The sequence below is a fragment of the Vombatus ursinus genome, unplaced genomic scaffold, assembly GCF_900497805.2.
Source record: "Vombatus ursinus unplaced genomic scaffold, bare-nosed wombat genome assembly UNPS02007284.1, whole genome shotgun sequence".
Lineage (NCBI taxonomy): Eukaryota > Metazoa > Chordata > Mammalia > Diprotodontia > Vombatidae > Vombatus > Vombatus ursinus.
The window spans coordinates 13,187,734-13,211,489 of NW_020947062.1; the positions used below are offsets into that span (position 1 = coordinate 13,187,734).

Consider the following 23,756-nt stretch of genomic DNA (forward strand, 5'->3'; position numbering starts at 1 on the left):
TAAATCTTACATAAATGTCAGCTGTTATCATCATTTCCTTGGAGAAATTTAACTGATGTAAAGCAATCACCATAATGGGGAGGCCCAAAGAACCCAGAAACCACCTCAACAATGACATGCTTGATCATGCCAGGTAGAGAGACATGACAGCCAAGAGCCACACCAATTTAGAGTAGACATTCATTTGTTGAACTTTATAGAGGAGAATAACAGAAGAATTTGGAGAATAACAGAAGGGGAAGAATTACCTACAGAAAGCTTGTTATGAGACCAAAGTAAATTAGATAATCCCACATAGAAGACAGATACAATTCAGTTTGGGAAGTCTTTCACATGCTTGTCTTGGTGAATTACATTTTTCTGTAGTGTTTACATCAAACCCCTGAATTCTATAGGATCGCCCAAATTCATAGCCCCTCATAAGAGATTGGATATTTATTATGCCACGTAGCAAAAAAGACAAGGACATGGACAATATATAAATCATCCAGACTTTGACATACATTTAGATGAATAGCTCTTTGGATTAGTCCAATAGTGCTAACAATGCCTAGACAGGCATTGCACCTAGACAAATAACTGGCCTCCAAATTGAATGGGAATAAGAGAATGGATTTGATTGGATTTAGAAAAGTGTGAATTACTTTTAATGATCTCAAGAAGCTCTTCGACCCAAATATCCATCTTTTTAGCACTAGCATTTTCTTTGTGAGCTACCTGGCTAGGGACAATCTCCAAAGAATCATAATTGTAGGTGACTCAGAGAGAAAAGGAGAGATGCTCAGTGGATGTGAGTATGTGGACTGTGACATGTTACTCATGATAACTTTCATGCAAGAAGTGGCATGAGAGATATTATTAAGGAAATGTCTGATCAGAAAAGAAGATGGGCCAGTTATACAGTAAGTATAAGGAATAATAGATGGACAGCATGAATGTTGCCCTAGTACCCAGAACATGCTCAAAGACCTCAAAAGAGAAAGGCTTCTATAGAATGAGATATATCTGTGGGGATTTCTGGGAACACAGATTGAGAAAGTTAGGGCCGATGGAAGGAGTGCCTGTATTGATATGATCGTAGGTCAATCAAAATATTGAAGTATAAGATTTTTTGGATATCATTGAACATTTCTGACTCTTCCTGGGTTTGCAATTCAATAAGAGTCGCAGGTTTGGTTTGGTTTTTGTTTTTTCCAGATGAACTGGCATCTAGTCATGTGTCCTCACTTTTAACCTGTCTTCTCACTGATATCTACAAACATTTATTGAGATCTACTTTGAATAAGTCCCTATGTTGCATGCTTTGGAAGAGACAGAGATGGATATGATCTCTTGTGAAGCTCACAGTCTAGAAGGGGGATAAGATCAGGATTCAGATAGCTGTAACTCAAGGCAAGATATAAGGGTCTAAGTGGGAAATTTCTAATCTAATCCTCTTTAAATAGTTTACATGATTGACCTACCTCCTTTGTCAATCATTTCTTTCCTTGATTTATCTCATACTACTTTGGTGAGGTGATGGGGGGGGGGGAGGGCTTTAAGTCACTTGCCTAGCTCACACAGCTAGTGTCAAGTGTCTGAGGCCAGATTTGAATTCAGGTCCTCTTGATTCCAGGGTCGGTGCTTTGTGACACTTAGCTGACCTGTATCTCATCCTACTTTAAATAAAATAAATTAAGACTTTTAAAGGAAAAAAAATCCACCTTATTCCTTCCTCCTTCATCCTCCATTGAAAGAAAAAGAAAAACAAAACCCTTGTAACAATATACACAGTCAAGTAAAACAAATTTATACATTTTCCGTGACCACAAAATATATGTCTCTGTCTTTTCTGTAAATCTATTTCTTTTTTTGTCAGGAGTCAGGGAGCATTTTGTGCTGTTTTTGCATGAAAATCCTGATTGGTAACAGGTACATGCTGATGGGGAAGCCGAGCCCTAGAGAGAAATGATTTGACCTACATGGAATAGTACTTAGTATTAGAGTTTGGATTTGAACCCGGGTCTTCTGTTACAAAGCTCGTGCTAGGGAATTATAGAGGAAAGAAGGAACCTCTGTGTGTGTGTGTGTGTGTGTGTGTGTGTGTGTGTGTGTGTGTGTGTTGGCATGCTAGTGGGCTTGTAGGAGTCGATTATGGAAAAATTCAAGGAGAAAGTATTGCATGTGGGTCTTAAAGGATGGATGAGATAGCAATAAGTAGAGATTGTAGAGGGTAAGAGCTTTGGGAGGAAACAGCCTGAGAAGTCATAGAGGTAGGACATTGTCTGCCTCAGTTCAAGGATTGGGTTTTTCTGGGCTTGGCCAGAATGTAGGATCTATGCTTTAGTAAATGCATTAGAAAGACTCTTCTTTTATTTAGGCCACTAGAAAGAACCATAGAGATGATCTGAAGTCTAAACCCCTTATTTTACAGAAGGGAAAATGAAGAACACCAGCCCTATCCCTAAGTGATCTCTCTAAGTCAAGGCAACAGAATACAGCATGACTCTGGAGTCAAAGGACCTGGATTCAAATCCTGCATCTGATGCTTAGTATCTTATTTGGGACAGCTTAGTATAGGGGAAAAAAAAAGCCCCGGACATGAAAGAGGAATGAAATGTGGATTTGAGTCTGGACCCCATTATTTATTATTATCTACATGACCTTGAACAGTTCACTTATTTTGGTTTTCTCCTTTGTTGTCCCCAATTTTTCCATTTTTATTTTTGGTTCAGACTTGTGATTTCATTGATTTTAGAGATAGGGCAACTCCACTCAATGAAGCAGATTACCCACTCATCCGTATTTTATAGCCCTAGATCTTTGCCAAAGGCCCTGAGACTTTAAGGGACATGTCCAGGGACATACAGCTAGTTAACTCTTCTGAAGCAGGATTTGAACTCATTTCCCTTAACTCCACACTGCTTCTCTCCCTCATTTGTAAATTGTGGTCAATACTCAATTGTTTATCTTACCTTTTGAGGAAACTACCTCTACCAGTGCATATGCCTCTTTGGCTCTCCAATTTATAGTTGTAGAGAGTAGCTGGGGACATGGAGAAACTAAGGATGTTGCTCAGGGTCACACAGTTCCTATGCGTCAGAGGCAGGCTTTCTATGGCTATGTGAGGCTGCCTCTTTCTTAAGAGCAGTAGTGAGGATCAAATGAGGCCACAGATGTAAAGTATTTTGTAAACTGTGAAGTGTGATATAGTTAAATTCCATCTGTTTCCATTCCTGAGGTTTGTAGGAGCTACTGCAGAGAGAAGGGGCAGCTAGGTGGCATAATGGATAGAGTGTTGGCCCAGAGCCAGGAAGACTCATCTTCCTGAGTTCAAATCTGGCCCCAGACACTTACTAGCTATGTGACCCTGGGCAAGTCACTTCACTCTGCTTGCCTCAGTTTCCTCATCTGTAAAATGAGCTGGAGAAGGACATGGCAATCCACTCCAGTACCTTTGCCAAGGAAACCCCAAATGGAGTCATGAACAGTCAAACACGACTGAAAAATGACTCCACAACAATGCAGAATGAAGGAACCAGAACCAGGTGAATAATTTATATAATATAGCAACAACACTGTAAAGAAAAACAACTTTGAAAGACTTAAGTACTGATCAATGTAATAACCAACTATTATTCCAAAGAACCAATGATAAAGTATGCTGCTCCCCTCCTAACAAGAAAGAGACAACCATTATGGACATGACCAACGTGGGAATTTGTTTTTCTTGACTATACATATTTGTTACGAGTGTTTTCTTTTTCTTTGTCTCCAATTAGGGTAGATGAGAGAGAGAGGGGAGATTACAATAGTTTTCCTCTGCTTCCTCGGAAAAAAAAAAGAACAAAAGAAAGGCCAGAAGGAATCACAGACAAGCAGGGCAACTTTGAAAGTTACATGTCCAATTCATTATATACTTAAAATGAAAACTAAACTTTACCTAATAGGGTTTTGCTATTTCATGTATCATCCTCTCTGTTTCTCTTTTTGTTCTAGGATGTATATGGAAGTGCTGGTTTTATTGGGGGTTTGTTAAATTCAGAGTAAAAATGAAATAAACTAGAAAAGAAAGAAAAGCCAGGATGGGTGAGGGGAACCACATTGTAGAGCGTCTTGAATGCCAGGTCATTGGAAATACTTCTTTTCCATTTACCAGAATTTTATTCAGCCTATTATTATCCTTCCCCTTCTTCTCCTACCCCCACCGTTGATATTGATAAAGAGCTGGGAAGCTGCCCCATATCTTAGGGTCAAAATTCAAAACAAGGGAGAGAGAATTGAGATTTTGTTTATGTTCCTCAGATGCTGCTAAACATTCCCTAAAATGACCCTTTAGTTGGGGAAGGTTGGGTTAGGGCCCCTGGTGAATAAGGTCATGAGGCATGATTATGGATTCGATGGAAGGCTGTAAAATGTGGTCGTTTAAGCCTTATTCTTCTTTCCTACACTATTTTACAGGAGCTACTGACTTTATTTCAGCTTGTGTTGGTATGTGTGCTATGTGTGTGGGGGGTGGGGAAGGGGTTGGATAATGGATTTATAATTAGAGAACAGTCACAGTAATCAATGATGGTATTATTAAGCATATAAATAGAACTTTAAGCCTTAGATGAGGTAATTTCCTGCTGTGTCCAGGGATCAATAATTAGAACTAGCCCTGGAATGTTAAAATACCTCTCTGAAGACTTTAAAATTAAACACTTCGGTGCAGACAGCCCCATGAATCTCCCTTTCTTTGTTGTATTGCCCATAAACAGTTGTATGTTTATTTTATTACTAACAAAGGTAATAGAAAATAATTTTGGGGGGATGGGAGTGGGGGGTAGGGAGAGACCTGTGGTCCAGGGTCTCTGTCTGAGAATAGGGGAGCTATTGAGGTGCCAATGTGGTTTGTCCTAATGGACAAATTCATCTTTTCTAGAAAGAACAATCAATGGTAATGATAACAGTGAGTGCAATAGTGACATGCATTTTTAATAAAGATTTAAGATTTACAAAGTACTTTCCTCACAATAGTAATGTTGCTTTAAAACAAAAATTCCCTAAAATGACCCTGTGGATCATCCAAGAAGCTCCTTCCCTCCTTGGGGAAGTCAGGGTTGGGTTAAGACCACTGGTGAATGAGTCATATTCCTGTTTCCTCCCATGGAGAGAGGGATACAAGTCTCCGTATCTCTGTTTTTTGTAGAGAAGAAAACTGAGGCTCAGAGTTATTGGTGTGACTTGACGTAATAGAAAAGAACACCTACATCTGAATCCCTAGCTCCCTACTAATTAGCTGAGTCATTAACCTTTCCTGGGCCTCCTCCTCACCTGTGAAATGAAGCAGCAGGACTAACTCTTCTCTAAGGTTTCTTCCAGCTCTAAACGCCTTGCCCAGAGAGACAGCGAGGGGAAGTAGATAGAGGGCCAGCTTCCGTAGATTGCCCACCTGTATGGGTCAGTAATCTGCATGGGTGGAGGGAGTTTCCGCACATTGGGTGAAATCATAGGTCTGGCTGGACCAAAAAAAAAAGTAAAAGAAAAAAATATTTGCCCCAGGGCATCCACCTAGTAGGTGTTGAAGGGGGGATAATAGTAGTTCACAGTTGTATCATGCTTTATAGTTAACAAAGCACTGTACAGACATGATCTCATTTAATTCTGATAATAGCTTTGGTGTTCAGGGGCCTTTCTTCATGGGAAGTCCAGGGAAATAGAGAGATCCAAATTTATTTATTCATCTAACAAATATTTAACTTCCTACTGTGTGGGGCCTCTACTGAGATTCTCTGATGTCTCACCTTGGCGTGGAGGTGAACTTGGGTGCTCTAAGCTGAACTATAGCAGCTATGTGGTACACTGGATAGATCTCTGGGCCTGGAGTCAGGAAGACCTGAGTTCAGTTCTGGCCTCAGACAGTTACTAGCTGGGTGACATTGGGCGAGTCATTTAGCCCTGGTTTGCCTCAGTTTCCTCATCTATACAATAGGGATAATAATAGCACCTACCTCCTAGGGTTGTTGTGAGGATCAAATGAGATAATATTTGTAAAGCACTTTGCAAAGTCTTCAAGCACTACGTAAATGCTATCTATTAGGCTGAGGCTGAGACATGAAAGGGATGTGTGTATTTGTCTGAGGACCCATCTGGCTAAGTATGGAGAGGCTTTCTGTTACAAGGTTGGCTACCAGAGGATTGATGTTTTTGGCCACAGCTGCTCATGGAGAACAATTAGTTCAACATTTAAAAAAAGCATTTATTAAGCACCTACTATGTGCTAGTCAGAGCGGGAGCATGTGTATGCATGTTTGTGCTTGGCAGGAGCACACAGATTTTAGACCTGGAGCAGTCTAGGTAACCCTCACTTTGTTTGGGGGTTAGGCATCATTGGTCCTGGTGGTAGACCAGGGAAAGACCTGGTGAAGGGGTTAATTTACTCACCCTTCTTCCTTGGCAAGGACTGTCTGCTCCAGAGCTCAACCCTGGTGTTGATTGCTTATTATCCCCTGGACCAGAGGGGTGGGATGAGTCTTTATACTTGGGCCTCTGTGAAGGCCAAATAGTTGTGCTGTCCAGAGACTGGCCTGGGCGTCATTCTGCTAAGTTGAGAAGAAAGGATCAAGGACACTCTCTGTTTGTGTGTGTGTGTGTGTGTGTGTGTGAGAGTGTGTGTGTTTGTGTGTGGCAATGTGCCTGTTCCCCAAGTAAATAGGATTTCTCCTGGCCCTCAGAAGAGAAGTCTTCACTCTGGAGATTACATTCTAATTACATTCTAATAGGGATGATAGAACACACGTCCAGCTAGAATACACACAATATCAGAGGTGAAATCTGGAATCACAGAACCACAGCGTTCCTGGAAACCTTCCCAACTCTTCCCTCAAACCCATCCTTCCCTTTCCCCACCCTCAACCTAGTTTAAAGTAGGAGAAATTAAGTCCCCCAGAAGACCAAGGGATGGGTTGAGGTGACATAGATAGATCTCAGGGTTGGGAAGGAGGACATGTATGGAACCCACTGAAGTGATGAGGGAGTGCAGAGGCTCCTCCTTATGGTTTGGGACAGCTCTTTCTTAGAAAGTTTGTACTTACATTGGTCAGAAATCTCACTCTTCCACTCCCTCCACCTTTCCTTAATTACTCCTATTTCTGTCCTCTGGGTCTAAGCACAGCAAGCCCAATTCTTCTAATTCTAACTCTTAATTCTAACTTCTCCAAGACAACCTTCAAGATGTGTATTGTTGTTGTTGAGTTGTTTCAGTCACGTCCAACTCTTCATTCGGTTTTTTGGGGGGGTTTTCTTGGCAAAGATACTGGACTGCTTTGCTGTTTCCTTCTCCAGCTCGTTTTACAGATGAGGAAACTGAGGCTAACAGAGTTAAGTGACTTGCCCAGGGTCACACAGTTAGTAAGTATCTGAGGCCAGATCTGAACTCAACAAGACAAGCCTTCCTAACTCCAGACCCAGTGTACTGTGCCACCTAACTGTCCGAAAACTTCAAGATGCTTGACAACAGATAACCCTTCAGATACTCTTGTGTTCCTCCTGACCCTGCTCTTCTCTAAGCTAAACATCCTTGGTGTCTCTAAGCAATCCTTCTATGATGGCGCATCTCTAGTCCCCTCACTCTGCTGGTGACCCTTCTTTGGTTATGCCTTGTCTCATTAGTATCCAAAAGTCTTAAGAGTAGTACAATGCGCCGTGCAAACAGATGAGGGAGAGGTAACCTCCAGCTTTGGGAAGGACCTTCTGTGAAGGCTTCCTGAAATGGGGTGGAGGGGACCATTGAACTGGGCCTTCAGAGAGTGGTAGAATGTCAACAGTTAGAGAGGGATAGAGGAGAAAATAGACTGAGCAAAGGCCTGGGGATGAGAGTGAGTGGCCTGTGGATGGATTCCCACAATATAGTCCTGGAGAAAATGTTGTTGGGAGAGGCTTGGTGTGGTGGACTAAAAAGAACATTAGATCCTTTTGGGGTGGAAGGGACTTGGGCTCTATTCCATCCTCTATGACTATCTGGGTCATCGTGACAGGTCCCTTTCTCTTTGAGGGACTTAATTTCTCCTACTTCAGACTAGTTTGGGGAGGTCAGGAGGGAGAGATGGAATTGGGAAATGGAGTATCTTGTAAAAGGAACAAGTGGAATGAGAGAAGAGAAGGGTGAGTTTGATGAAGAGTTGGACCAGAAAGTTTCTAGGAATTCTGTAGTTCTATGAATCCTAAGGCTGCTTCCAGCTCTGACATTCTGTGTTCTATGTTCGAAGGCCCCTTCCTGCTCTGACATTCCATATTCTAGGATTCTAAGGCCCCTTCCTGCTCTGACATTTTGTGTTCTATGATTCCGAAGCTCCTCTCAGCTAGTACATTCTATGATCTATGATTCCAAGGGCCTTTTCAGCTCTGACATTCTGTGTTCTATGTTCTAAGGTTCCTTCCTGTTCTGACATTCTATGTTCTCTATTTTGCTTTTAAGGTCCTTCAAAACCTGGCCCATTCCTACCTTTCTAGTCTAACTACATTTTATTTCCCTCCAACTGACCTTGTTCCTTTCACAAGATACTCCATTTCCCAGTTCCATCTCTCCCTGCTGACCTCTGCCTTCTGACTTTCCTGGCTGCCGTCATCTCCCAGCTAAAATTCCACCTTATGCAAGACTTTCCCAGTTCTTTTTAATGGTAATGACTTCTTCTGCCTCTGTCTTGTTTGTACATAGTTGTTTGCATGCCCTCTCCTCTTCCCCTCCTTAGATAGTGAGGTACTTGAAAGGATGGACTGGGTCTTTGCCTTTCTCTGTATCCCCAGTGATTAGCGTAGAGCCTGGTACATGCTGTTGTAGTTCAGTCATTGAGTCATGTCTGACTCTTAGTGACCCTATGGACCATACTGTCTGTGGAGTTTTCTTGGCAAAGATACCGGAGTGGCTTGTCATTTTCTTCTCCAGTGAATTAAGGTAAACAAAAGTTAAGTGACTTGCCCAGGGTCACACAGCTAATAAGTGTCTGAGGCTGGATTTGAACTCAAGTCTTCCTGACTCCAGGCCTAGCTACCTAGCTGCTTGCTGTTTTGATTTTACTTGACTTCTGTGATTTAAGACCCCTTTCAGCTTTGATTTTTTTTTGTTTTTGTTTTATGATTCTAAAACCCCCAGCTCTGACATTCTATGAATCTGAGTTTGTAAAGACGGAAATATTCTTGGAGTGCACTCTGTGACTGGGAGGGGTTTGGGGGCTGCCCAAGCAGCTGTTTCAGCCAGAGGGCCAGGTGTTCATCCCTGGGGTCTCTGTGGGAGGTTTACAATGGGGGCAGCTCAGAAAACTACCAGTGCTCCTCAAACAGGGATCATCTATCCAGCAGTGCCGTGTTAAAAAAAAAAAAAAGGTCTGGGATTACTCAAAATTTGTCCCCTCCCCCTATCTTCTCCTCCTCTTTCATGTTCTTTGTCTTATATGACACCAGGTGGAAGCCGGAGGGAGGGAGGCAAGAGAGTTCCAGCTTGTGAAAAACTCCATTTTCACTGGTTTGTGAAATTCTTCCTGGTGGGTTTCCAACATTTGTTTTCTTCAGTGCAGTAACAGGGGAAGGAGAGCCTGTCAGTTTCCTCAACTGGATAAACAGTTCATTTTCTTTTTTGATTAAAGGGATGGCTAACATGAGATGAGAAGAGATGTAACACACAGGCACGTAGTAGGTTTAAAAAAATATTTAAAATAACTTCAGCATCCAACTTTTCATACTAAAGACTAATTCTGGAATGTCCAAGATGGAATTCCCCTTAGAAACTGTTTATTCCAGCCTCCTATTACTGTTGTGCGAAGAACATTAGACTTAGAGTGGGAAGATCTAGATTTAAATCCCTATACTTGCAATTTATTAGCTCTGTAATCTTCAGTGCAGCTAGGTGGCATAGTAGATAGAGTGCTTGGCTTGGAGTCGGGAAGACCTGAGTTCAAATCCAGCGTCAGACACTTAGCTGTGTGACCCTGGGCAAGTCACTTAACCCTGTTTGCTTTAGTTTCCTCACCTGTAAAATGAGCTGGAGAAGGAAATGGCAAAGCACTCCAGTATCTTTGCCAAGAAAATGCCAAATGGGGTCATGGAGACTTGAGCACAACTGAAAAACAACTGAACAAATAATCTTTAGCAGGTCACTTTGCTTCTGATCCACAATTTCATCATCTAGAAAGTGAGAGAATTAAACGAGGTGTGATATTGTTATCTAAGACCCCTTTTTTACACCATTGTTCTATGTTTTGTAGTTCAGATTCCTCCTAGCTCTGCTGTTCTGTGTTCTAAGGGGACAAAATGGAAACTGTGGCCAAGAGGGCAGATCTGGGTTCATATAGCTGCATTCTTTTTTTTTTTTTTTTTTGGGTGAGGTAGTTGTGGTTAAGTGACGGAGATCACACAGCTAGTAAGTGTCAAAGGCCAGATTTGAACTCAGCTCCTCCTGACTCCAGGACTCATGCTCTATTTACTGCAATACCTAGCTGCCCCAACCAGCCCCATTCTTGAGGACTTCTCAGTAAGCGGTAATTTCTGGTTCCTTGCTCCATCCAATTTCCCTTGAGAATTTCTCCCCCCAAAACCTCCCATTTCTTCTGGGAACATCCTTGAGAGGGGGAAACTGTCTTTCTTTATATCCCAAATACTTAGCACAGAGCCTGGCACATAGTAGGTGTTTAATACATGTTTTGATTTCTGTTTCTCTATGTATGAGCTCATAGCACCCATGAAAGACTCTATGATTCTTCAAAACTTGGGGCCAGAGTAGTCAGTGACATAAGACGTGGTACAGATAACTACAAACCTTGGTTCAGCCAAGACTTGTCTATTTTGCCTTGGGAATGCCTTATCTGGAGTTTGTTTGTTTGTTTTTAAGCAGAAGATTTTCCTTCCTAAATGGCTTTGGCCTAGGGTATTATCAAGAATCTTCAGAGGGCTGTTGTTTATCTGCCAAAGATGGGCTGGGCCAGGGGCCTACTAAATGTTAGTGATTATCCAGCTAAAAACTCACAAGACACTACTGGCACATAAAATGGGTCATTGAGAATCCACTTGTCCGTGCTGGCCCAGGACCTTGAAGGAAATGTGCTTTTTTTCAGTTTCTTCCTGTCCCAACTGAGAAAATAGTTGGGATGACCCAAAAGCAAAAGTAGTAACAAACTACTTAGCCAGGAGACACTTGCCTAGTAACCTCAACTGTCAGAGCTAGCTAAGAGTCCCAGGAGGAAACAAAAGAAGAATCTGAGACCATAAAGTTCCTATGTTGTTGTTTGGTCATGTTCTACTCTTTGTGACCCCATTTGGGGTTTTCTTGGCAAAGATACTGGAGTGGTTTGCCATTTCGTTTTCCAGCTGATTTTACCGATGAGGAAACTGAGGCAAACACGTTGAAGTGACTTGCCCAGGGGCACACAGCTAGTAAGTGTCTGAAGCTGGCTTTGAGCTCAGGTCTTCCTGATTCCACTGATTCCTGAGGCCCGACACTCTATCCACTGAACCACCTAGCTGCCTTAAAGTTCCTGTACTTTGCTCTTTGGAGAGCCCTCAGGTCCTTTCTTAAAGCCTATTGAATCTAATTTTCCATCATAAGATTCAAGCTAGCTTTGTTTTCCAACCTTGAGACAACTTGGGAGAGAGTGAAGCTGTTATTGGTGGGTAAATTGACGGCAGCAGAAAGTGACAGTTAATAGCTTGATAGTGAAAGAGAAGACAAAAGTACTATAAAAATATATATATAAAAGCTCAGGAAGCATCACCACCTAGGGAAATTCATTATAGGAGTAAATAGTCCCTTGAACCCCACAGGGCCCTAAGGGCTTTCCTGTTTTACAGCTCAGTATAATAACTGATACTTATAATGATAAAAGCACTTAGAGACCTCCTCCTCCCCAGTTTTACAAATGGGAAAGAGAGAGGAAGTGACTTGTCCACTTGATAAGTAGCAGAGCTGAGATTTAAAATGAAAACTTGTGTGTTTAAATCTAGCTCTCTTTCCACTGTTCCATTTACCTTTCCACGACTTTGGGTGGGTGGAGAACAGCTAGGTGGGGCAGTGGGCCTCCAGTCAGGAAGATTTATCAATCTGAATTCAAATCTGGCCTCAGACACTGACTGGCTGGGTGACCCTGGACAAGTCACTTAACCCTGTTTGCCTCAGTTTCCTCATCTGTAGAGTGAACTGGAGGAGTAAACAACAAACCACTCTAGTATCTCTGCCAAGAAAACCCGAAATGGGGTCATGAAGGTCAGTCACAACTGAACAAACAAGTCTTTGAGTCGTCAAGGAATGGTTAAGTGATATTAGGTATCCTCTATTTATTTGTGTGGTTTATTCTGGAAAGATTTTAATCTCAAATGACTAAAGTGAGAAATAATAGTCAGCTTCAGTTCTTTGGAAATTTACTTATGTGGAATACCTTCGTACTAGATGATTCTTTGGAAGTCCCAAATATTCTGAGTAAAGTATATGGTGTTTTACGATGTCACATGATTGTTGCAATGACTGGCAAGTGACCATGATGAGCAAATAGGTTATAGAAATGTAGGTCCTTAGGGGAGATGATTCCGTTAACATCAGTCAGTGAATGTAATTTATTTCTGAGTTCAGTTTCACTCCATGTGACATTATTGACTTCGTACCTAAACAATTGTATTATTTTATGAATGTTTGACCATTTTATTAAATTCTTGTGCATAGTTTCTGATTCCTAGTTCCAAGCGTAATCATATAATTTCTTTTTAAAAGAAACATTCCCTCATTTTGGAACAATGAGGCATTTCTATAAGGAGGAGGAGAAGAATCACTGGGCTTGGATTTGGAGACCAGGAATCCTCCTTGTGTTTTATCTTAGAGAGTTCCTTTTCCTTCTCTATACCTCAGTGCTCCCCAGTGCCTCCAATGATGTTGCCCTGGGTTCTCTCATCAGGGAAGACAGCCAAGCTACTTCAGAGGAATTTAAGCACCGGGAGGTACAGCCAGGCCAGAGCAGCTTCCACTGTGGATCTAGGGGCTGGCAGTTTGTCTGTTGTCTTTGGACCAGCCTAGCTAAATGTGCAGAATCTAATCACTAAGGGGGGACAGCCACCAGTGATGAACGTTTCTGGCCACAACCATTCATGAAAGCTATCTTCTAAAAAATAGGGGAGAGGGGAGGCTAGGTGGCACAGTAGAGCACCAGCTCTGGAATCAGGAGGACCTAGGTTCACATATGACCTCAGACACTAGATGTGTGATCCTGGGCAAGTCCCTTAACCCCAATTGCCTCAATCAATCAATCAGTCAAAAATAGGAGAGGGGCACCTAAAACTACATTGTTAAGAGGGCATGATCATGGAAATTATACTATGGTTCTTTTGAAGAAATGAAGTTAAAAGCAATATAATGTGGAGGAGAAAAAGGTAGAAAACTCTAGATTTGGAGTCAGAATAAAAAATTCAGAAATGGAAGGGGCCTTAGTGGTCATCTATTCCACCTTACCCTCTACTTTTGCACGTTAGGAAACTGAGGACCAGCAAGGTTAAAATGACTTGTCCAAGGTCACACAGCTAGTAAATGGCAAAACTAGGGTTTGAAGCTGGCTTCTCTCACTCCGAATCCAACATTGTTTCTGTTGTACTACACTGTCTCACCTGAGTCCTGAGTTTGGTTCCCAGCTCTCCTTTTTATCATCTCTGTGATCTTGGGACAAGGTATAGACTCTTTGGGCCTCAGTTTCCTTATCTGAGAGACTAATAGGTTGAATTTGACAATAATAATAATAACAATAACAATAATAATAATAATAATAATAATGTAGTTATAACATAAAAATAATATTTGTTATTTATATAGCTTTTATTAAGCTATCAAGGCTTGAACTGGCCCTAAGACTTTTGAAACCCCCTGTTTGCAAAGCATTTTACGTAGATGATCTCATTTAATCTTGTAAACTACTAAAGCAGTAGTAGTATCCCCATTTTATGGATGATGAAATTGAGGCTGAGAGAGGAGAAGAGATTTATCTCCATGGTCTAACTCTAAAGTCTGTGATCTCAAAGGATGTTTGTGGTGATAGTATTTGAGACTTCTAAGGTTCCTGTTATTTCTGAGGGCAGCTTTCTTCATGGGGTCTGTGCCAAAACCAAGGTGAAACTGATTGGAGGTGATTCTTATTACAATTCCATAGCTTCTGGCTATAAGATGTGGACTGTGGTGAATCTGAGTTATAAACTGCCTAGTATCCTCCTTATGAGCCCCTGTGGAAGTCCTGCTGGGTAGATCCCAGATGTGGTTCTCTTCTGATGGACAGCCTGGTCCCTTTATGTGACACTGGCCAGGCCAGGAGGGAGCCTGTTTCAGGGCTCCCCAGCCCTGAAGGGAAGGAGGGTTTATCGAACATGCCCACTAGCCTGACTTGGACATTGGCAATAGGATTTCTTGGGATTTTGTGCCAGTTACACTAAGCTGAACAGACTTATTTTTTGATGGGGAATGGCCTCAGCTTTGATTCCTTTACAATTGGTTGGGGCTTGGAGAATGAAAAAGAGAAAAGAAATCAATATATTTTGAGAAGGGATGTTGGATGGTAGGAAGACCTTTAGATTTTGAAGAGAGACACTTGGTTTAGAATCAGCACGGACACTTTCTAAGCTGTGTGCTCATGGATGAATAATTTTCCCCCTCTGAGTTTCACTTCCTTTATCTGTAAAATGGAGATAATACTTGAAAAGAGATGGTTCTGCACAGTGAAAAGAGAACTGACCTTGGAGTCAAATAAAACTGGAATTAAGGTCCAGGCTCTGACACATACTCACTGTGTAACCATGGGTAAGTCATCTAAGCTCTTAGTACCCTAGGTGACTTTCTGAGACTATAAATTAATCTGTATTGCTGCAAGGAGTTGCTCTACTGGGAGTTCCATACCTGATGTTCCTCAACATCCTCTAAAAAGACTTAAAATACTTACATATAGGATCGCTGTGAAGAAAGCACTTTGTAAACCTTAAAGCACTATATGAGCATAAGTTATTGCTGTTCTATTAATCCATCACTAAGTATTTATTAAGCTTCTACTATATGCCAGGCACTAGACCCTGAGAGTATAAAGATGAACATGAGATAGTCCTGTATCCAAAGAGCTTGCAGGAGAGATAAAATGTATAACACACACACACACACAAAATTAATTTGAGGTAATTTTGGTGCTTTCATGAAGTCATCAGGGTGATACTGGGATCTCAAAGGTTTTGCCAGTGAAGCACGAACTCTCTCAGGCTCTGCCAGGACTGATGATGGATGCTGCTTCTGTGGTCTGAGGACCAGTCTAGTAAAAAGTGGAAAAGTTCATTTCCAGAGAGCTGCCTGCTGGGTATTGACATTTTTTTTGGTCCTGCCAAAACTAAAACTAAATATGAAAACTCTCTGCTAAGGTTACTTGTGGAGTGTCTAACTACATCAATGGGAGAGGAGATTCAAATTCTCCAGTAGAATGCAAGTCCCTTGAGGGCAGGGGTGGTTTCAAGTTTTTTTTTTTTTGTATTCTCAGCTGACTAACACATGGTAGGTTCTTGACAAATGCTAGCTGCTTGGAGCTGAATTACTATGATCAACATTAGAGTAGGAACTATCCAAATGAATCGTGTCATATGGAAAAAAAAAAGAAATCTTATTTATTTTTTCCCTTCTCTTCATACTTTTCCTTAAGTTGCTCCTTTGTGAAGCTGCTCTCAGTTTTTTGTTTTTAGAAACCTTTCCATTTCCTGTCTCATCCCCTCGTCCTCCATCCCAACTCCCTGCAAGACTTCCCCTGTCCCTTTTCCCTTCACCTTTCCTTCCCTCTGACTTCCCCTGCTCTGGGTCTCTCTCCTCCCAACTTGCTTCTTCTGCATCCCCCAGTCCAGTTTTTGTGCAGGGTTTGGCTGTCGGTAGTCCATTAGATGGAGCAGAGAAATTCCTGCAATGGCTGCAGAAGAGCTTTGTGGACCAGAAGAGACAGGTCAGTGTCCAGGGACTGGAGCACATCCAGGAAAACAAGACACATTTGGCTGGGCAAGGAAGTGGATGAAGCTGGCAATCTGCCCCAGCCGCCATATGCTTGGATTGGACGGTCCAGCTTCTCTCCACTGAACAGCCATGATGGCAGGTGCACATACTCAGTACTGCTCAGGAACCAGGATTCCCTATGTCTTCCATCTCCAACTAGAGATCCTGGGTGCCCAGTGCTTGGGAGGGGAGGATGGGCCAGGTAAGGGGGGCATCTAGCTAGATGGAGAAAAGCAGATTAGTCTTCATTCTCCTGAACCTCCAAGCCTAGCTGAGAGTCCTCATCTTGATTCTGCTGGGGGTGGGGTGAGGCAGAAGTAAAGACTCAGGCTCTGCCTTCCGGGAACTCCCAGTCTGGCTAGGGAGACAATCCTCCTATAGAGAAACCAGAAAAATACATCCTATGATTTATTAAATGGTCATGATAATATCTGTAGTATGTACCTCATGTTGCAAATAATTCTGTGTTCTGAGATAAAGTTTCTTCTAATTCTGTTATTCTATGACTCAGTAAGTAGGCAATGAAGGGGTCGGCATTACTTGACATTTTTTCTTGCACGAGGTAGTGATATAAAGGAGATCAAATCTGGTCAAATGTATAATGTGGACTGGGTGACAGGTTGCACCTCTGTCAGACAGCAGGCTTCCTACTCCTATGCCCTCAAGTTGGGGTCCATTAAGTTCTGTGTAACAAAGAAACTTCGTGAAAAGCAGGCAAGTGTAGAGGGCCTCCCTGGTCTGTCCCTGGGAAAGGCAGGTATAAAAAGTGATATACAGGGTAGCGGGATTTAAAGTTTGCAGGCATCCCGGGGAGCGTGTAATTGCTTCTGTCCTTCATTACAAGACTGTCTCCCTTTCTTAAATTTATTTTAGCTAATTAGTGGGAAATGTCAGAGTAGTATTTCAGGTGATGGGAACATCATATATTATCATACACGGCACAATTAAGGCTCTGACAAATATTTATTGTGGTGTCTCCTCTAATTACACCCTTTTGTGCTCTGGGATGGACAGCCTTGCAGTTCAGAGGGTTGGGGTTTCTTGGCCTAGGAACTTAGAACCTACAGCCATCCTCAACTATGGGGTTGCTTGGATTTCTGGTGAATTTATCCAGAGAGAGTTAGGGGGCTGGGAAATCTTGTGGCTGTTTCTAGGCAGTGAATTTTAGGCGATGACCTGAATGAAGAAACATAGGTAGTCACACTATCCAAGCCAATCAACCTATCCATTGATAGATACTTTAGAATCATTTAGGACAGGAAGGAAAATCCACAGATCATGTAGTCATTGAGAAGTCAAAGGAGCACTAGATTGGGAATCGTAAGAGCAGAATAAACAACATGGTACTATTAGTGATAATTAGCTATTCAGATCTATTACTCATGAGCCCCCACCAGTGTTCATTTTACCAGATCAAACCAAATGACTCTGAATTCAAAGTAAAGAGATCTAGTGAAATGGAACAGTCAAAATGGGGGATTAAATCAGGGAATAAACACTTTTACACCCTTTCCCAAGTGACTGCTAATTCCCTACATGTTCTCAGGACAGAGCTTATCTTAGCCTCAATTTGACCATTGTCTCTCTAACACAGAGGGAAGGGGCATATAGACTATTATATCATAATTATGATAAAGAGGTTTAAAACAAAGTTCCATTTTAAGTCTGAGGGGGGAGATTGTTGACAAAGTGGCAGGTCTGAGAAAGTTTCCCTTGAGTGACATCTTTGGATTTGGCCTCGAAAGGATGAGTTCCAATAGTCAAAAGGGAAAACATTCTAGACATAGGGAATAGTATGAGAAAAAAGGCATGTAGACTGAAAACATATGGTTTGTTTGGGGGACAAAGAATAGTTCAGTTTGTTTTATAGGCAAAGTGCTTTCTTTACAACAACCTTGAGAGGTAGGCAGTATGTAATTATGCCCATTGTGCAAATGAGGAAACAAGGTCAAAGAGGTTGTGATTTCCTCTTGGTCACCCAGCTAGTAAGTAAAGCTTGAATTTGAGTCTTCTGATGCCAAGCCCAGCATTCATTCTACCAACTTTGGCAATAGAGAGCCACAGAAATTCATCTGGTTACTATGTCCCAGGGGCCATATGGGACACCAGGAGGTATAAGTCATGATCCCTTCAGTCTGACTGGGGAGACAAGACATATCCATATGAAAACACAAGTCACAATAGAAGGCCATATATTACAAATGTAAAATTTGGAGTACAGGTCAAATGTGTGTCATGTAGGAGTTGTCTGTTGGGATTCTACTAAAATAGGCAACATTCTGAAAGGTCAAGATCTTTACTCTCCTCTCTAGCCTGAAAGGCTGTGCGTTGGGTTTCCCGGGGCAGCTGCTGCAGAACGGGGAGGAGGCCGCTTCTGTTTGGTTAGCTCTCTCCCAGCAGAATGGTGGCCTGGATGACCAGCCATTGAGAACGCAGAGCTTGAAACACAAAGGAGTCAGATGCAGGTATCCTCATCTCTGTGCTCCATGAGCTGTCTCATCTTCCCTGTGCATCGTGGAGAGAGAGAGAGGGTCTCCTGGAGAAGGGAGCATGAGGGAACCTTTGATCTCCAGCCCTGGCTGTCTTTAAGCTGCCGCATGTACCCTTCTGCCTTCCATGCCTCTTGGTTTGCCAACACTAGGTTGTAGAATTAGTGTCTTTTGTGAATTGTGTGTCTCTGTTTATCCTAGGCAAAGTGCAAGTTGATTCAAACAAAATATATTTAAGTACTTGCAATATGCAATATTCTGGGTCCTAGGTATACAGAGCTGAAAAACATAGTTCCTTAGATAGTTTACAGTCTAATTGGGGTGAGGTTACACACACATATAAATAAATATGTTCCAAGAGAGTTTTGTGGGAATAAGAAATATATAGGTAAAGTGCTCTAGAATTAAAAATTTAATTCTTTTCAGCTGATGGATTGAAAGAAGGCTTCCTGTAGGTAGCAGCCCCTGAATCGGGCCTTGAAGGAAGAGAAGGATTTTGGTAGGAAGAGATGAGGAAGGAGTAATTTTCCAGACATGGAGGATGATGGAAATGACTGGAAGAGATCAGGGTACAAAGAGCAGTCCTGTCTGGCTTAGAACACAGGGTATGTGAAGAAACTGAAGAGGATGGTTGGAATGAGGTTATGGAAGGCTCACCAGACAAGAACTTTGTGTCTTACTCTATAGACTAATGGCCGGTCTTCCCTTTCTTTCTCCCTGCGCCCCAGGCAGAAGCAGCTATGGAACAGGGGAAGGATGGACCCCGTGGCCCAGGGGCCCCCGGGCAGCATCGCTGTGACCAGCCCGGATGTTGTCCCCCTGGTACTTCACAGAGTCTGGTGGCACCAGGGGGAGTCTCAACAGGTACTTCTGCTGCAGCTTCCTTCTTCATAAGGTAAATTTTTTTCCCCCACTTTCCAGAATTGCTCATCTATGTCGGTTTTTTTGGGGATAGACTTTGTGGAGTCTCTTGCTAGGAGCCCCTTTTGTTATGGGCCATGATAATGACATCTCACATTTATATGGGTCTTTGTTGTTTACAAAGCCATCTTCCCATAATAACCTTAGGAGATGGGTAGTGTAAGGATTACTTCCCTCATTTTATAGCTGGTAAAACAGAGCCTGAGAGAGGTTGCTAACAAAACAAATAGGAGTTCAGGCTGAATTATTGGACAAATGGTGTCTAGAACTGTTCCCTTCCTTAGTCAGATTATATGTGGAGTGTGTATTCACTTCTTACCACTACATTTTATGAGTCTCATTGATAAACTTCATGGTGTCCAGAGGTCACTGACCAGGACTGAGGTGGGTTTAGACAATGCCATGTAAGGATGGGTTTAAAGAACTGGGGATGCTTAGTCTGGAGGAGAGAAGACTTATTAGGGATGAGGAGAGGTGTGAAAGCTGTCTTTAGTTATTTATTTGAAGGGCTGTCTTAGAAGGGTTAGGTTTGTTCTGCCTGTCCCCAAGACAGAGGGCAAAGGGGAGGCAAGTTTCAACTTGATGCAAAGAAAATCTTCTTCGTAATTAATGCTGTCCAAAAGTGGTCAGAGTTACCCTGAGGGCAATGAATTTCCGGGCTATGGAGGTTTTCAAGTAAATGCTAGATGAACACTTGTAGAGGTGGGGAGAAGGAGGGGTGGGGATTCTTGCTGGGGTCAGGGGTTGGAGTGGATGATTTTTGAAGTTTCTGTGATTTGGTTAAGTGACCGGCCCTCAGTTCCCAAAGCTAATATGTGTTAGCACCAGAATTTCAGCCTAGTTATCCTGACTCAATCAGGCAGTTGACCAATCTTTATTAAGAGCCTACTTTGTGACCTGGGGATGCACATGTGAAGAAGGAATTTACAATCAATTAGGGGAAGACAATGTACAAAAGGAAGCTGAAAAGTGAGAGGGGAGAGGAGAAGTACCTGGCATGGAGTGGGGGTGGAGAATGATGAAAAGGTCCAAAGGAGTACAGCTGGGTAGGAAATGAAGAGATGGCTGGGGGCAGTGAGGTCGTGCAGTGGATAGGCCACTGGACAGTGGTCTATCAGGAGGACCTAATTTCAAACCTGACCTCAGACACTTACTAGCTGTGTGATACTGGACAAGTCACTTAACCCTGATTGCTTCCTCCCTCCCAAAAAAAGAGATGGCTGGTCTTGGCACGTTCCTTAAATGGAAGTTTTGGGAGGACCTCTCCTTGTCATCCTCCATTCAGAGGAGACCCAGGAGTAGGGGATAGTGATGAAGTGTGAGTACCAAGGCTGACATGATCTGGCAGGATGCTGAGGGTCCTGAGGGTGTGATGAAGTCTAGTCTAATGCAGCTGGCTGGGTGGGAACAAAAGACTCCCAACTCTTCTTGGAACTGGGTTGATGGAGGGGATGGTGTAGGTTCTGTGTTCTATCTTCTCAATGAGGATGGGCTGATAGGGAGCCTATTTATGCCACTGCAGGGTGAATTTAGGTTAGACATAAGGGGAAATTTCTCAGCGGTGATGCTTTTGAGACATTGGAATGTATCGCTGAAAGGAGGAGTTGAAAATTCTTTCCCAGGAGACTGAATCAAAACTGAACCTACAGATGGACAGTCCTCCAGATGAGGTCTGATCAGCTCAAAGAATGAAGACTATCAGACGGTCATCAATTTGAGCTGAAAGGGACCATAGAGGCTGAGTGCAATCCCTTTATTTTACAGATGAAGAAGCTGAGGCTCAGAGGGGTCATACAACTAGTGAGTGTCAGGATTTGCACCTAGGTTTTCCTGACTCTGACTCCTATGCCACACTGCCTCTCCCTTCTCTAAATTCAAATTAGCTTTTTGAAAAACTGAATTGCACTGTGAACTCATATTTAGTTTGTGGTCAATCAAAACCTGTGTTTTTTTTTCATAAGCTACCATCAAGTCAGGGCTCCATTTTATCCTTGTGGGAATGAAATTGAATGTAAACACAGAACTTTACATTAGTTGGTTAAACTTCTTCTCTTTAGTCTTTGTTCATTCTCTCTAGAGTATAGATAATTGAGAGGCAGCATGGTATCAAAGTTTAGAAATAGCGCTGGGTTGGGAGTCAAGAGACCTGGGCTTGTATCCGAGTTGTAACACTAGCCATGTGACCATCTGCCAGTCATTTGTCTTTCTAGGTCTCAGTTTCCTCACCTGTCAGATGGAGGTCATGATGGTAATAATCGTTAACAAAAGCTCTATGTTTCTAGAATGCTTTGGAGGTTTACAAAGCCCTTTCTTCACAATAACTCCATGAAGTAGGTCCTCATTTTATAGGTGAAGAGGTTGAGGTTCAGAGGAAGTGACTGTGTCATGTTCACATGGCTATTACCAGGGCTGGGACTCAAATCCAGGTCCCAGGACACCAAATCCAGTGCTAGCTTCCAAGCCTGATGTAAGGAAGGCATTTTTGTAAACTATAAATCTAGAATCTAGAAATATCATTTCTGTTTTGAACATTGTTGATATTATTATCAATAATAATAAATGTAATGCTAAATGAAGGCAGGGGCATTAATGAAATCACCTTGTAGTCTTCCTTTTGACCAGAGGACTTTTCAATTTTCCATCATCCTTTGTGCATTTATCAGAGTTGCTTTCAAATGTCCCTTTCCTTGCAGGGTCCTGCTTTCCCTGTCTGCATGTATGTGCATTGTGGATTAAAAGAATGTAATTATCACTAATGAACAGTAATGGCACATATAAACTAGAGGTCACTCTCCTATTAGCAGCCCTGCGTGGGCCCCGATAAGCATTGGGTCATTAGATTGGCCATGAATTATTGCCCACAGCCGAGGTTCTGCTGAGAGCAGAAACACCTTATCAATGTTAGGGATGGTGCAGAGAGGATGGGGCCAACTTGGGGGCTCCCAGCCCTGATTGTGCTGTGACTGAGCATATGATGAGACCATCCTCTCTATGTTGGGCTAATGAAAGTGCCACTGAGCCAGAGAACAATATTAGGACAACCACTAAATGACTAATGGACTCTTGTCCTGTGCATCCGATCCCCCAATTAGCTGCCGGAAGCTCAGAATGGAGTTTGGTGTGTGTATTATCATGGGATAGCTCTGGCCATTGTTCACTGAAGGTGCCCGAAATGCCTGGTAGCTAGCTGCCAGAGCCTTGTGCCAGGCTCGTGGTGGAGACGGTTGGGGACATCATGATGATAAAATCAAAACCTGGATGCTTTTGAATTATCAGCCAGTGGAAGCAGTGATGAGTCCCAGAGCCAATTTCCTAGTACCAAGTTAATTTTCCATTTTAAAGCCTCCTTTGATGCCTAGGGACTTTTGGCAGCATCTGTAGTGAGCTGGTACTCCTACGGATGGGATTTCAGCCCTTCATGTCAACTGACTTTAGAAAAGGTATTCAAAGTGACTAAAATATCCATACCCTTTGACCTAGAAATCCCACTTCTAGGCAGAGAAGGCCTTGAGGCATTTCTTTCTGTCAAAGAAAGGATGCGTCAATAACAAAATATTCATAGCATCACTTTTTCCAGTCTCAAAGAACTGGAAATAAAGTAGGGGCCCATTGATTGGGAAATGGGTAAACAAATTTTGAGATGAGAATGTACTGGAATATTAATGTTCTGTACAAAAACAACTAAATCAGAGAAGAATGGGAAGACTTATATGAAAAGATGCAGAGAGAAATAAACAAAGATAGGAAAACAATATACATAATGACAACCACAATATATATAGAAAGAACAAAAAAACTTTTAAAAATATTATATAATTATAATGAATAAATTTGGACATAGAGAGGAGTTGAGAAGATCTCTCTTTCTCCCCCCTTTTTAGAGATGGGAGACTGTAAGTGTGGAATGTTGCATATGCTTTCAGAATTGTGGATGTGATAGTTTTGCTATGCTGACTTTTTCTCTTTCCTTCCTTCCTTCCTTCCTTCTTCCCTTCCTTCCTTCCTTTTTCCTTCCTTTTTTCCTTCCTTCCTTCCTACCTTCCTTTCTTCCTTTCTTTCTTTCTTCCTTCCTTCCTTTCTTTCTTCCTTCCTTCCTTCCTTCCTTCCTTCCTTCCTTCCCTCCTTCCTTTGGTTGGAGAGGCTGGAGAATATGTGTATGAAACATTGCAATACAACTCCTTCCATCCTTCTTTCCTTCCTTCTTTCCTTCCATCCTTCCTTCTTTCCTTCCTCCCTTCCTTCCTTCTTTCTTCCTTCTTTCCTTCCTTCCTTCCTACCTTCCTTCCTTCCTTTCTTCCTTCCTTCCTTTTCCTTTCTTTCTTTCTTTCTTTCTTTCTTTCTTTCTTTCTTTCTTTCTT

General features: G+C 42.2%; 1 protein-coding gene across 1 annotated transcript in view; it reads left to right on the plus strand.

Annotated features, from left to right (window-relative positions):
• KIF26A (kinesin family member 26A) overlaps positions 1–23,756 on the plus strand; it is a 168,760-nt gene that overhangs the window by 60,237 nt on the left and 84,767 nt on the right. The window contains exon 3 of the mRNA XM_027849035.1: positions 19,206–19,372. Within this exon, the coding sequence (XP_027704836.1) occupies positions 19,206–19,372 (167 nt within the window). The remainder of the gene's footprint in view (positions 1–19,205; positions 19,373–23,756) is intronic.